Source organism: Chenopodium album, chromosome 3 (assembly GCF_948465745.1).
Source record: "Chenopodium album chromosome 3, dcCheAlbu1.1, whole genome shotgun sequence".
NCBI lineage: Eukaryota > Viridiplantae > Streptophyta > Magnoliopsida > Caryophyllales > Amaranthaceae > Chenopodium > Chenopodium album.
The window spans coordinates 70,101,155-70,119,581 of NC_137836.1; the positions used below are offsets into that span (position 1 = coordinate 70,101,155).

Consider the following 18,427-nt stretch of genomic DNA (forward strand, 5'->3'; position numbering starts at 1 on the left):
TATGGCTTAGACCATTTAGTTCAGCTTAATGATGATGAAATACGAAGAACAAAGGATATAGAAGATGCATTGAATGCTCCAATACCAGACCAGTGTTTACAATGCAAGAGTCGGTTGAATCAAGCTCAACGAGAGGCATTTAATGTTATAATGGATCACGTTAAAAAGCAAAAACATGGAGCATTTTTTATTGATGGTCCTGGTGGAACAGGAAAGACCTTTTTATATAATGCTTTATATGCTGAAATAAGGCTCATGAATAAGATTGTTTTTCCAACTGCAACATCTGGTATAGCTGCAGCGAATATTCCCTCGGGAAGGACTGCTCATTCCCGGTTTAAAATTCCACTGCACTAGTAGAAAAATTGAATATGCCACCGCTTAAAGGCCACCGGTTTTTTAAAACCGGTGGTTAAAAAATTGGCCGCGAATTAGGCATTTATTATTGCCACCGGTTCAAACCAAACCCGTGGCAATAATGCTTAAGGCCACCGGTTTTGAACCGGTGGCAATATTTGAATATATAAAACGCGCGGCCCAAGCTTCTTCTTCTCTCCACTGTTTTATTTCCACCAAAACTCCAGTACGAGCCACGACAAGTGACGCCGCACCACCATCCAAACCCTACCACCACACACTCCACCAGCGACGCCGCACCACCTTCCACCACCTCCTCACTCCCTCCGAACCTCCTCCACCAGTGCACGAAGCAGCAACCAGCGTTCGAAATTGCAGCAAGCAGTAAGCAAGCAGTAAGCAAGCAGCAACCACAGACCTCACCACTGACGCCACAGCCACCGTACCACTATCCCACAGCCACCGTTCGAAATTGCTGATTAATAGACGGTAATTTTTTCTGAATTTCTGTGTTTTATTTTTGTTGTTGTTAGGGTAATTTTTTTGTGAATTGTTCATGAATTAGGTTAATTGAAAAAAAAAACTGCAATTACTTGATATTAGTGAATCATAAACTTGAAATTTGGAAGTAGAGGTACGGTGGCATGAGCCCGTACTACATATGAATTAGAGGTGAAACCACAGTGTAAATGAGAGGAAAAAGAGATTTTTTGGCTAATTTTTCTGAATTTTTTGGGTTTTTTTTTGTTGTTGGTAGGGTTAAAATTTTAGAGAATGCACTTTAGAAATCAAGAAATTGTTTAATTGTGTGTATCTTTAGAATGCAAGAAATTGATTAATTGTTCATGAATTAACAGTATAATGGAAAATATATTTTGAATAATTTTTTTTATTTCTTTCATTGTATTATTATTATTATCAATTTGTTGTTGTTGCTTAATTTTTGGTTAAGTATAGTATGAATTATTGAATTATTTTGGAGTTAGATTGAGGAGTAATCCGTTTTAGATTACGTTACATAATGATTTTCCTAATGCTTTTAGGAAATATATGGATTATGGAGTATAATTTGATATGTTGGAGTGGTGTGAAATTGATTGTTAGGTTTTATTAGGAAATTTTGAATAAAGTAGAGATTATTAGTAAACTTGTTAATTAATTAGTTGAATTTGGTAGTATGTTTTAATGTGTAATTTTAGGTTGTTTTGTATATAGTTCTTGATAAAATTACTAACTTTTATTTTGTTGTTGTATTTTTTTTATTTTTGTAGATTCATATGTAGTGAAGCACAAGTTTATTAGCTATTCAAGTGGGAAGTTCGAGACATTACATCCATTATACTTGCTATATTGGTATGAACTATAAACTTTATGGAGCTATATATATTTCTTTCTATTTATCTATTTGATAAAAGTTTGTTCATGATATTACAAGTTGTGTCTTGTTTAATAATAAATAATTACAATAATATGTTGAATGTTTGCATCATCATATGCCTAGATACCCGTTCAAGGCTTTCTCATTAGGAGAAAGTCTTGAATAGTCCCCGGTTGGGACTGTTCTTGAATGTTTACTCTCACTTAGGTGGTGAATGTATGTCTTTTTTTCGATTTTAAGGAACATCTTGGCTGTCCATTTCTTCTCCATGTTCTCTGGGTACATATGTGGGTAAGTAATTATCTACATCTTGTACTTGGAGAACTGGGGGGAAGTGCTGCCGGATTTTCCTTAAAATTGGAAAGTTGACATACATTCACTAGTGAGAGTAGACATTCAAGGATGGGTTAGGTTGGAGTGATAAGGACACTTTGGAAACATGCATTTGTTCACTATATGAATGGTATATTCACGATGTGTACTTGAAGTTGATTTACATAAGATATGTAGCAATTGTACATTATTGATAATATGTTGCTATATATGTTTAGAGACACTTTACTAAATGGGAAAGGATCGTGGTTGGATGTATGGTAGACGTGATACAATGGATTTTTGGAATGGGGTTCAAGAGTTTTGCGAGACGGCTTTATCTTATCAGCGCAAAATTGGTGAGGAAGGCCTATACTGTCCTTGTGTTGATTGTAATAATGTGAAGGTGGTTAATAGTGTTGAAATCATTAGAGATCATGTACTTTGTCGTGGGTTTAGACTTAAATACCATGTGTGGATTTGGCATGGTGAAAGTGGAGAGTATAGTGAGGATCTTGATGGGAATGATGTGCATGATAAAAGCAATGAGATTCATGTGGACGAGGAATGGGAGAATGATGAATATGTTATTGATAGTGGTGAGGATGGAGCTGAGGATCATCCAGTGGATGAGGTCGAGGATAATGACGTGGATGAGATGTTGCATAATGTCGAAGGTGATGTGTTTGAATTACTATCGGAGGCTTCCAAAAAGCCTTTGTACCCTGGGTGCAAAAAATACTCCAAACTTTCTGCCGTGCTAACACTTTTTAACATTAAGTCGAAGCATGGGTGGACGGACGTTAGTTTTACTTCTTTGTTGACCGCATTAAGTGAGATGTTGCCTGATGGGAATGAAATTCCTACGTCTTACTATTATGCAAAGAAGCTTATGTGTCCATTTAGTTTAGAGTATAAGAAGATACATGCCTGTCCTAATGATTGTATTTTGTATCGTAATGAGAATGAACAATTGGAGGAGTGTCCACGATGCAAGCAATCGCGCTACAACCGCATGAGTTGCAATCCTGGTACGAAGGGACCTCCTGCTAAGGTGTTGTGGTATCTTCCTATTATTCCAAGGTTTAAGCGTCTATTCTCAACACCAAAAGACGCTAAAAACCTGAGGTGGCATGCCGAGGGAAGGAAGAAAAACAGAATGTTGAAGCATCCGGCTAACTCCCCGCAATGGAAGAACATTGATTTGAAGTTTCCGGAGTTTGGTAATGAAGTCAGAAATTTAAGACTTGGGTTGTGCACAGACGGGATGAATCCATTTGGCACTCTTAGTACCCAACACAGCACTTGGCCGGTTCTTTTAGTGATCTACAATTTGCCTCCTTGGTTATGTATGAAACGGAAGTATATAATGCTTTCATTGCTAATAACGGGGCCTAGGCAACCTGGAAATGACATAGATGTTTACCTTGCGCCACTAATTGACGATTTGAGAAAGATGTGGGACGAAGGGGTTTCTTGTTTTGATGCTCATAAGAACGAGGTGTTCACATTGCGTGCAGCCCTTATGTGGACCATGAATGACTTCCCTGCATATGGAAACCTGTGTGGGTACAAGGTTAAAGGGAAAAAAGCATGCCCCATATGTATTGATGAAACATCAAGCATATACCTTAAGAATTCTCACAAAGATGTGTATATAAGGACTCGAAGGTTCCTTAGGCGTAATCACCCGTACCGTAGGCAAAAAAAGGCTTTCGATGGGACAGTGGAAGAGGAGATTGCGCCTAGGCCATTGACCGGTGTTGAGGTTTATGCTCGAGTTAAGGGTATACGAACAGTGTTTGGAAAATCTGAAAAAGCTCCGGTCTCAACAGCTCTTTTCAAAAAAGAATCAATTTTGTGGAAGCTTCCGTACTGGAAAGAACATGATGTTAGGCACTGTCTAGATGTGATGCATATAGAGAAGAATGTGTGTGATGCTCTTGTGGGAACACTTTTTAATATTTCAGGCAAAACAAAGGATGGAAAGGGTGTACGGTTAGATTTGGAAGAGATTGGGATTCGTCCGGAATTGTGGCCTCAAGATAAGGTTACAAAGGGGAAGGACAGAAAGGGAAAGGAACCGGAACAAGAAACTGTAAATGTTTCGAAAAAAGGAAAGGGGAAGAGCAATGGAAAGGGAAAGGTCGCGGATGCTTCAAAGAGTAGAGATGAGGGTAAAGGCAAGGTTGAGAAGAAGTATTTACCACCGGCTTGCTACACATTGTCAAGGGTAGAAAAGCGGATGTTTTGTGCATGTCTTTACGGCATTAAGGTTCCATCTGGGTACGCATCTAACATGAAAAGATTTGTATCCTTAAGTGGAGAACTGAAGCTGACAAGTATGAAATCCTATGATTGTCACATGTTGATGCAAGTATTTCTACCGATTGCAATACGTGGTATTTTACCGAAGCACGTGAGAGAAGCTATTACAAGCCTATGTTCGTTTTTCAATACAATATGCAGCAAAGTGCTTGATCCTTGTACACTTGATGCTTTGCAAACGAATGTGGTTGTGACTTTGTGCAAATTTGAGATGTATTTCCCACCCTCCTTTTTTGACATAATGGTGCATCTCATTCTTCATTTGGTGCGTGAGATTAAGTTGTGCGGTCCAGTTTTCTTGAGGTGGTGTTATCCTTTTGAAAGACACATGGGCACATTGCAAGATAAAGTAAGGAATCCGGCTCATCCGGAAGGAAGCATAATTCAAGGGACCGTGAGTGAGGAGATTGGTAATTTTGTGGCCGACTATTTAGCCGTTGCTGAACTTATTGGTCTTCCTGCTTCTCGACATGAAGGGATACTGGATGGTCATGGCACAATTGGGTCGAAACGAATGTCACCGGATCGAGATCAGTTCTTACAAGCACACCTTTATGTGTTGCACCATGTTGCTGATGTTCACCCATATTTAGATGAGCACATGGCTAGTTTGCGTGATGAATTTCCATCGAAAGGTGAAAGGGCACTAATGCAGTTGCATAATAAGAGGTTTGTGAGTTGGTTTAGTCAACGAGTGATGAGTCGCTTGGATGAATGTGTCACCGATACAGTAAGGTGGCTTGCTTATGGTCCTAGGGATGATGTTCGCTCATTTGAGGGATATGACATCAATGGGTACACTTTTTGGACAGAGGGTCGGGATTTGAAATCTACGTCAACCCAAAACAGTGGAGTAACGCTTGTGGCATCGTCAAGGGAGTTTGCAAGTGCTAAGGATAAATCACCTATCGATGAAAAATTGTCATACTATGGTCGAATTCAAGAAATATGGGAGCTTGATTATTGTAACTTCACGATTGCTCTTTTCAAATGTAAGTGGGTTGATAATATCAGGCGTAATGTCAAGTATGATGACTTTACTCTTGTAGATCTTGGGCACTTGAATGATAGTGCGGAACCGTTCATCCTAGCTTCTCAAGCTAAGCAAGTGTTCTATGTAACTGACCCAGTCGATTCAAGATGGTCCATTGTGCTAGCTGGGAAAAGAAGAATCCTAGGCATTGGAGATGTTGAAGATGAGGAAGAATACGATGCATTTGATGATTCAGCACCTTTCACTGTTCCTAGACCTATTGCATCAAATGACATAGACGACCAGACATGTTATATGCGGTCAGACCACAACGAAGGAATATTAGAATGAGGTACTATACCATTTAATTTGAAATTGTAAGCAATTAAAAGTATTATTAAATTTAATCAGAAGTTAAGTAATTTTATGAATAGTTGGAGGGAAAATGTATGATATTGTTATCTTAGTTGTTAAATTTTCACAAATTCTTGTTAATGAATGAAGTATATCTCAAAATTGACATATTATGATAGAATTTAAAATTTTATGTGTTAACGGTACTAGATAATAACAAGTTATGTCAAAATGCATCAAAAATGATAGAATTTAATATTTTATATACTAACATGTATTATGACCTATATGTCAACATTTTTATCTCTTATGGACCTAATATCGTGTTATGTTTGTAATGATAGGTGTTTATAACTCATGGAGGACGATTATGACCCACTAGTAGAGGATTTGGAGGATGATGATGATGGCTATGAGGATGAGGATGAGGACGAGCCGTATGATGTCAACAAGGAGACTGATTTGGGTGAGCCAGAAGATCAGGAACAAGATGCTTATGAGCAAAGGCTTGATGAATATGAAATTTCAGCTGAACGTGCGCCTGATATTGATTCTACAATTGTTGAGATTGTTGGTGAGAACACTACTCCTCAAACTCAAAGCCAAGGAAAGGAGCAATTGAACACAGGTGGTGGAGTGGGGGTTAAGGCACCAGCTAAGAGAAAGGGTAAGGGTCCGACAACAAGTTTTAAGAAGCCAACCGGTACCTTGGTGTTGGAGTATGACAAAAGAGGCCGACCTACTGGCCAATGGATTCGACAATATGCAAACCAAGTTGGCATATGTTCGCGCAAAATCCCCATTACACTTTCTTGGAAGCAAGTACCTCCAGGCTTGATTCAAACATTTTGGGATGATACCAGGGCAAGTGTTTTATTCAAATGCACATTTACATGTATTACAAATAATTTCACCTAATGTTAGTTTGTAAATGGAAAATAATAATGGCTTGTATTTGTGATTGCAGAAGCTGTTTAGTATTCCTAATGATCCCCAGAAGAGAAGAGTGTTTGATTCTTTACTAGCGGAGAGATTCAGAGGCTTCAAGACCCACTTGACCAGTGGATGGATCTATAAGAAAAAGAAACACAAGAAGAAATCTTCCAAGGGAAATGAAGGTGAAGGTGGAAATGAGGAAGATGTTGAGGAACAAGACCTACCGTGGAAAAAATGGCCAAGTGTGACGGAGGACGAGTGGAAAGACTTTGTTATTCAAAGAACTCGACCCAAAGCAATTGTAAGAACTACTAAATCTAATGAGAATTGTATAACATATTGACTCTTTTTGCAGTAATGATGCTAACATTACTATTTATGTAGGAAATTCGAGAGCAAAACAAGGCAAATTCATTGAAGAAGGAGTACCGCCATCGTACGGGGGCCAAGACATTTGGTGAATGGAGGCAAACTTGGAAGAAGGAGGGTATATACCCCGCTTTGACTCAAGGGTCATCCTCAGAACCCTCCAACTCCACGATCACTACGTTGGTTAGTCGTGCTGGCGATTTCATTTGTTCCCTACATACCTTTGATAAGGACACCGGAAAATGGGTCATCAAGGAACCGGAAAAAAAAGTGGCGGATAAACTTGTAAGCTATTTGAAACTTTAGCATAACTTTACCATACAAAAACATTTTATGTATTCATGTTAACATTTTTTCTTATGCTACAGCTTGAGTACACTACAGAAGTTGTTGAAGGCAAGCTGGTCCCGACTATAGAGAAAGACCCCTTCACCTTGGCTTTGGGAAAGCCCTACCATCCAGGCCGGGTAGTAGGTATGGGAGGGACGTTGCTAGGATGGGAGAAGGTGATGGGTTCAGAATACACAAAAAAGGGAAGATCTCGAGGAAGTGTTAACTCACCGGAAGAATTGGATGCCAAGGTGGCATCCATCAAGGAACAAGTTCGCAATGAGTTAATAGGTGAATTCAATGCTTGGGCGAAGCAAATGAACTTACCCTTGCCGTTCCCCTCGACTACACCGGTCGACTCCAGTAGTCACCCAAAAGGACAAGGAGAAGAGGAGATACATGAGGTAGTTTTCTATCTATTAGTTTTGGCCTAGCTTGTGAGTTACGTGAGATCTAATGTGGCATTATTGATTAATTATTGCAGGTTGTAACTCCCACACATGCGGACTCGAGGGAGGTTGATAATCCAACACCCCATGAATTTCCAGATTTAGAGGTGAATTTAGGATTCGAGGGAGCGTGTTTGGTTTTAACATAGTGAATTTCGTTACATGATCAATTGTGTAGGAAAAGACCCTTTTTGATAATTTCAGTTTTTACAAGTGAATTTCGTTACTGGTGTAGGTAGAGACCGAGTGTACACTTCTAGCCCCGGGGCTATCAAATGGAGGAGAGTTGCAGTTGGTGGCGTATGGTAGTGCACAAGCAACGACTGGTGATACGGTCCATTTCCAATCGCTTAGGCCACAACATTACTCGGTCGGGATCAATTCTTACATTGCTGGGTTTGAAAACATCCCACTACCGGTGCCTATAGTGGATGATGGGATTACTCTTCTTTGGGAAGCAAAGGGTAGCTATGTGCAATGGCCACGTGCTTGGGTGAGGTTGATCAACGAGGTAATATTTATTTTGATGTTGTGCAAAATAACAAATCTTGATGCGTACTTATTAGCTTAAACCTCGGCCAAAAATTTCTGAACTCTAATTATCTTTGTTTTGATCAAAGAGAAGGAAGGTGGTGAAGCCTAAAAGCGTTGATCAACCTATAAAGAAGATGAGTGAACAAGGGTCGAAGAGTGAACAAGTGTCGAAGAAGAATTCTTCGAAAGGTTCAGCCATGCAACCTACACCACTTGTTGGAGACAATGTCCTTCAATCGCTCACTAAGGATTTAACTTTTCTACACAATCGTTTTAGTCATTTGCCTAGTGACGATCCCATTGAAATTGCACTTCCTAAGGCAATGTTCCATTATGATGAGGATGCAAGTGCATGGTTAAACAAACAAGATGTGAAGGAATTTTTAAGCGGTTCAATGCTTAACATTTCTCTCATTCAACTATTCATGAGGTACGGGCTCATGCCACTTAAATTAATTTGTTGTATATATTAGTGTTGTTTACCCTTCATATATGTCAATTAATTTTTCATTGCACATGCACGTAGAGCACTACGGGAGCACTTAAGTGACACTGATTCACCTAGTAAAGTTGGGTGGTTATGCCCCGAACAGACATCCGAGACTAGAATCTTACACAACTCCCCCGAGGTGATGTATTATGTTAACCATAATATTCGGGAATCAATGCGTGCGGGAGACAAGTTCATATTCGCCCCATGTTATGAGGAGTACGTTTAACCATGTGTAATTCAATTCTTTCTACATCTGATTTATTTTTTGTACCCTAATTATTGATGTGTTTGTGTATTGTGAATTTATGTAGGTATCATTGGTTCCTCATGGTGATTTGTCCTACTAATAACACAATCTTTCACCTTGATTCAGCTCGATCAACAAAGAAGTACCTCGTGATGTCTGTACTACAAAAGTAAATATAGCTACCTAGTGTTGAGTATCTTAACCTAAGATCATTTAGTAGTCAAACTAATCAAATTTGATTTTACTTTCCTATAGTATTATGAAGAAGATACATGGTCATGCTCCACGGGGTCCTACATGGAAATCACCTATGGTAATGCCACATCATGTTGTGATTATCTTAATAAACATTGCTAAAACAATTGTGGGTTTTATGTGAAGTTTGATTCATTTGATTTGTTCCTATGCTAGTGCCCACAACAAGATAATGGAGTTGATTGTGGATTATACGTGATGAGATTCATGCTTGAGATAGCGACTCATTGTTCCAACACCATACATCTTGATGAGGTACGACCTTAAACTTAGTAAAAATGCCCTTATTCTGTGATTTCAAGGCTTAGCCACTTATAATTAAGTATAATTGACATGTTATGAGGAAGAACTTTGTCATTTGTTGAAAAATGTAGAAAATGGGCAAGTAGAAGTCAAATAGGCCTTATTTTGGCTATTTTGGATGGAGGTACGACCTTAAACTTAGTAAAATGCCCTTATTCTGTGATTTCAAGGCTTAGCCACTTATAACTAAGTATAATTGACATGTTATGAGGAAGAACTTGGTCATTTGTTGAAAAATGTAGAAAATGGGCAAGTAGAAGTCAAATAGGCCTTATTTTGGCTATTTTGGATGAAAATGCGACCTTAAACTTAGTAAAATGCCCTTTTTCTTTGATTTCAAGGCTTAGCCACCTATAACTAAGTATAATTGACATGTTATGAGAAAAAACTTGGTCATTTGTTGAAAAATGTAGAAAATGGGCAAGTAGAAGTCAAATAGGCCTTATTTTGGCTATTTTGGATGAAAATGCGACCTTAAACTTAGTAAAATGCCCTTTTTCTTTGATTTCAAGGCTTAGCCACCTACAACTAAGTATAATTGACATGTTATGAGGAAGAACTTGGTCATTTGTTGAAAAATGTAGAAAATGGGCAAGTAGAAGTCAAATAGGCCTTATTTTGGCTATTTTGGATGAAAATGCGACCTTAAACTTAGTAAAATGCCCTTTTTCTTTGATTTCAAGGCTTAGCCACCTATAACTAAGTATAATTGACATGTTATGAGAAACAACTTGGTCATTTGTTGAAAAATGTAGAAAATGGGCAAGTAGAAGTCAAATAGGCCTTATTTTGGCTATTTTGGATGAAAATGCGACCTTAAACTTAGTAAAATGCCTTTTTTCTTTGATTTCAAGGCTTAGCCACCTACAAATAAGTATAATTGACATGTTATGAGGAAGAACTTGGTCATTTGTTGAAAAATGTAGAAAATGGGCAAGTAGAAGTCAAATAGGCTTTATTTTGGCTATTTTGGATGAAAATGCGACCTTAAACTTAGTAAAATGCCCTTTTTCTTTGATTTCAAGGCTTAGCCACCTATAACTAAGTATAATTGACATGTTATGAGAAAAAACTTGGTCTTTTGTTTAAAAATGTAGAAAATGGGCAAGTAGAAGTCAAATAGGCCTTGTTTTGGCTATTTTGGTCATTTGTTTATGCGACTGTTTTTAATTTTCCCAAGTATTTAAATTTTTACATATTAATTTAATTTATTCTAACATAATTTATATATATTCCACGTTTTGCAAGGTGCAAAAGGGGGATCCGTTAACTAGCAAGGAGCTTAATGAAGTTCGAGACATGTTGGCATCTTTCATCACCTTCAATTTGTAAATGTGGCATCATTATGAATTATACTTTGTTTATTATTAACTTTTAAACTACAATATTGACTAGTTATTAGTATTGTTTGTATTTATTTATATATCACACTTTATTGAATTTGTTGTATTGCATTTGGTTTTTAATTATAAAAGTAGTCTAAAAATATATTTTTAATTCTTGTTATGATTATTGAATTTTTAGCAATATTATGGAAGAATATTATAGCAGGTTCAGTTGCAGGATTAATTGCAGGAATAATTTCAGGCCAAAAAAAAAAAAAAAATTAGAACCTTTTATTGCCACCGGTTTACCGGTTCGAACCGGTGGCAATAGTCATCATTCAGCAGCAAAAAAACCGCGCCAATTTATTATTGCCACCGGTTAACCGGTGGCCATAATTAGTATTACCACCGGTTAACCGGTGGCCATTAACACTATTGCCACCGGTTTTGAACCGGTGGCCATTTGATGCATTATTGCCACCCCCCAAATGGCCACCGGTTCAAAACCGGTGGCAATGGGGGGTTTTCAACCGGTGGCCATTTGCATTTTTCGCCTAGTGCTGGATCCTCTTGAGTCACTTGCCTGTAATGTGCCTAAACAAGGCAGTCTAGCTGCACTACTAAGAGAAACAACCCTCATCATTTGGGATGAAGCTTCAATTGCCAAAAAAGAAAATGTCGAATCACTTGATGTGTTACTCAGGGATATTTGTAACCCTGAATTCTTATTTAGAGGGAAAATTATCGTCTTTGCAGGAGATTTCAGGCAAGTTCTTCCGGTTGTCCCAAAAAGAACACAACGCGAAGCAGTTGCTGCTAGCCTGGTCAGTTCTGTTCTGTGGCCACTGTTAATTAAATTTAGATTAACAGAGAATATTCGGGCTAGACAAGATCCAACCTATGCAGCCTTTTTGCTAGCATTAGGAAATGGACAGTTGCAGAACAATGAAAATGCTCTTGTTCAGCTTCCACCAGCAATTGTACAGCCTTATGATGCTGCTGTAGGTCAAGATATGCAGCTGACATTAGTTGCTTTTCCAGAAATGGATATGCCTCCATTTGACGCTAATATATTCACCACCAGAGCTATACTCACACCAATCAATGACGATGTAGATATTATTAATGAAATCTTAATAGCAAAATTTCCGGGTGAAGCTGTGGCCTACAAGAGTTATGATTCCATGATTGACGATAATTTCTCCATATATCCGACAGAATTTTTAAATAAGCTTTGTCCTGGCGGCATGAGTCCTCATGAACTATTATTGAAAGTCAATAGTCCAGTTATATTATTGCGTAACATCTTACCATCATCAGATCTTTGCAATGGGACAAGGCTGATATGCAAAAAGTTCTTCCCAAATCTCATTGAATGTGTAATTGTTGTTGGCCATCATAATGGAGAGCATGTATTGATACCAAGAATTAACCTAAGACCTTTAGAGTCTTCAGCTTATCCTTTTCAATTTCGGCATAAACAGTTTCCTTTAAAGCTAAGTTTTGCAATGACCATCAACAAAGCTCAAGGGAAAACGCTTAATAAAGTTGTAGTCTATCTTCCATGATCATGTTTTTCACATGGTCAATTGTATGTTGCCCTGTCTCGAGCTCGAGAAGCAGCAAATGTAAGTGTTATAACTGATATGGATGTTGATCAGGCAGATCTGGGTTATGTTAGAAATGTGGTATCCTATGATATTCTTTGTATGGCTGGCATCATCTAGCTACATCAGTGAGTGTGTAGACACCTAAAAATGTCTCCCCAAAACCAAATTCGATGATGAACAACCTTTCACCGCCATTATTGGTCGGGTTTAGTATTTAATCTTTGGAGTGCTTAAATCCATATTCAAATCCAAATTTTCATTTCATGAACCAACCCAATTCCTATCCCATTTCCCCAAACCTTCACTTATTTTCCTCTTTTCGTGCCTTTAAACCCAAAATAATTCATTTCGTATCCCTTAAAATCATTCATTTCGTGTCCTTTTTATAAAACGTTTAATCCATTTTATTTTGGTCCATAATCTGGGTCCAATGATTTAATAGTTGGATGGGGCTTTAAAAGAGCTTTCCAACGATATATTATAAGCCCAAATCTGAGTTATAACGAATAAGTTATGGCCAAAATATTAAACTGAGCCCAAACCGAACCTAAGCCCACCTTACCTACGACCCAATGATCATGTGGAGGGTCCAAATTATTTAATCTCATTCCTAAACAAATTAGGATTAATTAGAAGCTTCTATAATTTTCTAAAAGATCCTAATTATCCTTTTTGAAAAGATAAGATTAAAGAGTTTAAAATTGAATAAAACTCCTTTTTTTTAAAGTCCTAATTCTATTTGAATTGAAAGACATTCAAAGATAGACAGATATTATTTTCGTGCCTCATATTTTTTATCCAAATTTTATATGGTTGGATAGCTCTTGAAATTATATTTCCAATGATATATTATAATATCCATTCCGAGCTATAACGGAAAAGATATGAATTAAATGTCAAACTCTATCCAAAACTGACACCGTCTCACTATTTCGGCCATATCTTTTATTCTAAAAAATATTTTAATCTGATTCTAATTGGGTTAGAAAGTATACTTCAATAGCTTTCCAAATATATCTTATTCATATTATTCCAATTTCTGGATCAAAAGATATGATTAAAACAAAAACCGCAAAAACTGCAGTCTATCGAGTTTTATTCCGATTTAATTCGGATCTTATCTTAATTTTTCGACTCTTCTTTTTTCTCTATAAATAGAGGTCATATCTCTTCTTTTTTCAATCATAAATAAGCTTGATCATCAAATAATTCTCTTCTCCCTCTTTAGCCTAAACACTAGCCTCCCTATTCTTTCATTCCTTCCCTTAAGCACTCCAAGGAGTTTATACAATACCCAAAGTTCTATACTTAAAACCAAGGTGTGAAAAGGTAGAATTAACTGAGGGTTTGGACTAAATCAACTCTACTTTTTATTTAATTTAATTGTTTTAATTTGATTTATATTTTAATTGAAGTTACTAACAGTTTATTCATGATGTAGCAATTTAAAGGAACGTGCGGAATGTGAGTAATTCATTAATTTAATTACTCTTATTTTATTTTAATATTGCTAGTATCAGGATTAGGGTTATTTTATATTTGATTTGACTAACGTTATTATTGTTGAATTGCTTCCAATATTAATGTTTATTCTATTTATATTTATTGATCACCATATTTCATGTTAAAAGGAATATGTAATTGAAAATCACACCTTATAAGATAATTTGTACAACCGATTTAGGATCCTTTTTAATCTTGTTGTTAAATCAAGTGATCACTAATATTTTAGAATTATATGTGGCATTAATATTAAACCAATTTAGCCTAATAATAGTTTGGAGCAAATTGAATCTTTGTTTGTATGCCTTTGAGATCGCAGGAATCACTTTTCAATATAAGAATCGAGTAGAGGCCAATACGGGCGAATGTGACTCCATGACACACTTCTTACCATCATCCCCGATCCTCCTTTCGTGGTTCCGAACCATATGGAGTTAGTAATCTCATGGATTATGAATGGGGTGTAACCTTCACGGGTCAATCGTTGTTGCCTATCGTTGTCCCTTTATCGTGGTTGCCTTTTATGATCCGTGAACGGTTTACAAGTTCCTTAAAAACTTGTTGGCGACTCCCTACTTTCCTTGTCCCTAATCGTATATGTCAATTCCCACTTTCTATGAGTGCCAAGCATATTCACAACATGCTTTAACATAGGCGCACTTCGAGCGACGCCTACAATTTGGCGACTCCACTGGGGAGGATTCTTGGTTATTTATCGATTTGAGTGATCGGTATTTAATTAAGATGAGTGGATGAGACTTGAAAGATTCTTGAATTGTATTCCTGCGATTTAATTGGCATTGTCACATATACATATGATTTTTTTAGGTTACCTATTTTGCCACAATAGTACGTGTTCTACGTATGTGGCTATCCCGGGGGATTTATGCTCTATCAACCCGAAAACGCTCGTGGCAATAAGGGTTCATCCAAGTTTTTAAATCCACCCAAACAATGGAGTCGAGTTCGATTTCATCACAAACTCGCGGAGCCGCCCGTTGGCATACACCCTCAAGAGAGGCTGCCTTGCTAACGCGTCCAAACTCTTAACCATGGTACCCTTTGACACCCAAAATCTTGACCATAGTCGAACATAGAACTTGACTTTAGGTTGCGAACTTCATTGCATCATGCGTGACTATATGCTTATGTGTGCATTTTTTTTATTGACCTTTTTTAATTATTTTTTTTCTCTTATCAAAACCCTTTTTTTTATTATTAGAGTCGAGCCATAGATTTTTTTTAAAATTTTTGAGTCACCCGGATTTTAATTCTCGTATACTGCACAAGAGTCAACTTGTTTTGGTCATAGCCGAAGTTCTAGAAAGAGTTACGTGTCATGCCACTTATGGATCTGTAGCCCCGGGTTTTATCTTTCATTTGGCGTTGGTTTCGTATCAATCAGAGTCAGAGATAAAAATTTATAACCAATATACTAAAGCATGTCCAGTTTGTGTGTCTTTTTAGTGTCAACTTTCTTTCTTTCTTTTTTTTTTTTTTTTATATTTTCGTGTCAAGCTAGTCTTAGCCAAGTCCTTTAATCCGTGTCAACTCATATAACATAGGATTATAGATTTTTATTTTTATTTATTTATTTTTTTTATATCCATGAGTCCTAACTCTTCTAGAATTCTAGTCCTCTTCCTAGTTTCTTGTGATCGATTTTTGTGCTAACCTTAACATGTGTTCTTTGTCTTTGATTGTGGTTGATCTTATTTATGACTAAAGATTGCCAATGGATCATTTTCACCTAGTAAATAGCATAAACATTAAAATTGGACAAAATTAATCAAGTTAGTTTGTCTTTTAGTCTTCCGTGTTATTTGGTCCTTGGGTCCTTTGTTTTTCACAACGTCCTCATGTCTAGCCATGCGATCATACCACAAGTCTTAATAAACTCACCTAATCACACATGTTGAGTCATTTCACACACTTTGTCTTCGAGTAATGCACTATATTGTTTATGATCGTATACTAGGACCATGCATGCATCATTTTCCGTCGTAATAGGAATGAGTGGAGTATTTCCCATCAATTTTCAAAATCGTTTCATACACTCTTCCTTTTCAATCCGAGTATTGAGTGAATGCATTAAGTGAGTTCTTCCTTATACAGTACTCGAGTCTAAAATAACTAGGCAATAGAAGAATAAGGGGAACGTCACTCCTTCCTTCTTTCCTTCCAATTAAAGCATCAACAACAAGAAACTTTTTTCCTCAGCAGGCGGCAAGAAGTAACTCATAAACAGCCATGAAGACAAAGCACGATTCAAGATTCTCACCAAGATTTCATGTTTTCTTCTTCTTTTGTTTCAAACCGTTCCCCCTAAAAAGTCTAGCATATGTTCTCCTTATCCATGTGTCTATGTGTCACATTTCTTACCTTCTTCATAAATGAGCATCTCTTTCTTACATTCGTTCATGTGATTAAAAGAAAAAAAAATCAATTACCGAACTAAACACAAGGTACACCAATGATTTCAGGCACCTTTGCAACCCTGTCATTCCCTGTTAACCGTTCAATCACATTCCATTTCTTCATCAACCACTTTGAGCCTCGTCTAACGTTTGGCCTTCATTTTTTCAACCCACATTCACTCAACCCTGGAATTGGAAGATGTGCAATTTGTGTAACATTCAAAAAGCAAGTAAAAAAAAAAGTAGCAAAGCAACAATAAAACAATGTCTAAGGGCAAGTGTTCCAATGTCTTTGATATGAACACGTCTCAAATTGCGTCTCTCATCGAGTGCTTGGTACCGTGCCTGAGAAACATGAATGCTAAGTGAGGGATGGACCGCATGATCTGAGATTGCCCACATTGATTATAAAAAAAATCAAAAAAAAAATGAAAATAAACTTGCAAAATTCAAAATTTTCAAATTCACAATTACACGTCTTGGGGATTCTCTCGGGTCTTGAGCCTTATACCCTTTTCTTATTTAAACCATCAACTTAACCATATTACAACCCTTGAAAGACCTCTTTGAGGTGTACATACACTTGTGCAAAGTTCGGTCACAGCTACGTTCGGCCTGATTCCTAACGGATACGTAGGCAACCTCACATCGAGGTGCGGCCACATTCATATTCATATCCATGCATGATCGAGTCAAAGAATATCCAATTCTTACCCCTAACCATTTAGAGCTAGACTTGGGGGCTTGAACCCACATCATTTAGCCTACCTAGCCTAAAGAGTCATCATTTTTTACTCTTCTCACATCTCTTTCCATCACCATAACCCTTGCAGCCAACCTTAGTATCACATTCACACACTTCACTCACACATCCATATCCATATCAATCATCCTTCCTTTTAAGAGCCCTTTATCATGAAATCTTGTTTCAACACTGTGCATGTTTCATCATATTTAAAGACAACATTCATTAGAAGAAACATTGTATACTTGCTTAGCTTCCTGACCTGAGCAATATTCATTGTTTCATGCATCGCATAATGTGCTGAGAAACATTTATATATCAATGATTTTTAATCATACAAAGCATATCGTGCTTAGCTCCTTGACCTAAGCAACGTTCATTATGCAATAATCACTTCATCTGTATACGTGCTTAGCTTCCAAACCTAAGTGACGTTCAAGATCGTTTCTTTACACCATATATGATGCTTAGCTCCATGACTTAAGTTCATTCATCTATCGTGTCACATGATGTAATTTTCCTTAGCCTCCTGGCCTAAGAACATGCATCATGCATAAACTATTTTCAAGACAAGCAATTCAATCCATACGATTCATTTCGTCTTGTTCAATGAGGAAGTTCAAAACTTCTTCCCTTTTTCATGTTTTTCCTTGTAAGGAAGTTCAAAAAACTTTTTCAAAATTTTCTCATCGAGGGAATTTCGAAAACAAATCTTCATTTTTCACGTCTTTCTTTTTCGGGAGAAAGTCGGTACCCTCCACTCGTCTCATGACAAAAATGACGGAATTTTTTTTTGCTTTTGCATTTTTAGTTGCTTGTGTCTGCACACACACACACTCAAACTATACACACACAATCACAAGTCATACACATATCATGTCATGTCATGTCAAACTTGGTCAAGTTAGTTGGTCAAGTCAATCATAGTCTATACGAGTTCCTTGGCAAATTTTATTTTGCAGGTCTCAATTACAGCCCACGTCCGGGGACAAGCGGACCATTTACAGCCCACGTCCGGGGACAAGCGGACCATTTACAACCAGCCCATGTCCGGGGACAAGCAGACCATCTACAGCCCACGTCCGGGGACAAGCGGACCATTTACAACCAGCCCACGTCCGGGGACAAGCGGACCATCTACAGCCCACGTTCGGGGACAAGCGGACCATTTACAGCCCATGTCCGGGGACAAGCGGACCATCTGCAGCC

The 18,427-nt window shown here is 37.5% G+C and overlaps 1 protein-coding gene across 1 annotated transcript; it reads left to right on the forward strand.

Annotated features, from left to right (window-relative positions):
- Positions 1–11,458: 11,458 nt before the first annotated feature.
- Positions 11,459–12,511, forward strand: LOC145625278 (ATP-dependent DNA helicase PIF1-like). Its single transcript, XM_081678338.1, has one exon. The coding sequence runs from the start codon at positions 11,459–11,461 to the stop codon at positions 12,509–12,511; it is 1,053 nt and encodes a 350-aa protein (XP_081534464.1).
- Positions 12,512–18,427: the final 5,916 nt, after the last annotated feature.

Excerpts from the sequence above, each read along its gene's own strand:
- LOC145625278 (XM_081678338.1), top strand. The coding sequence starts at position 11,459 with ATGGGGGGTTTTCAACCGGTGGCCATTTGCATTTTTCGCCTAGTGCTG.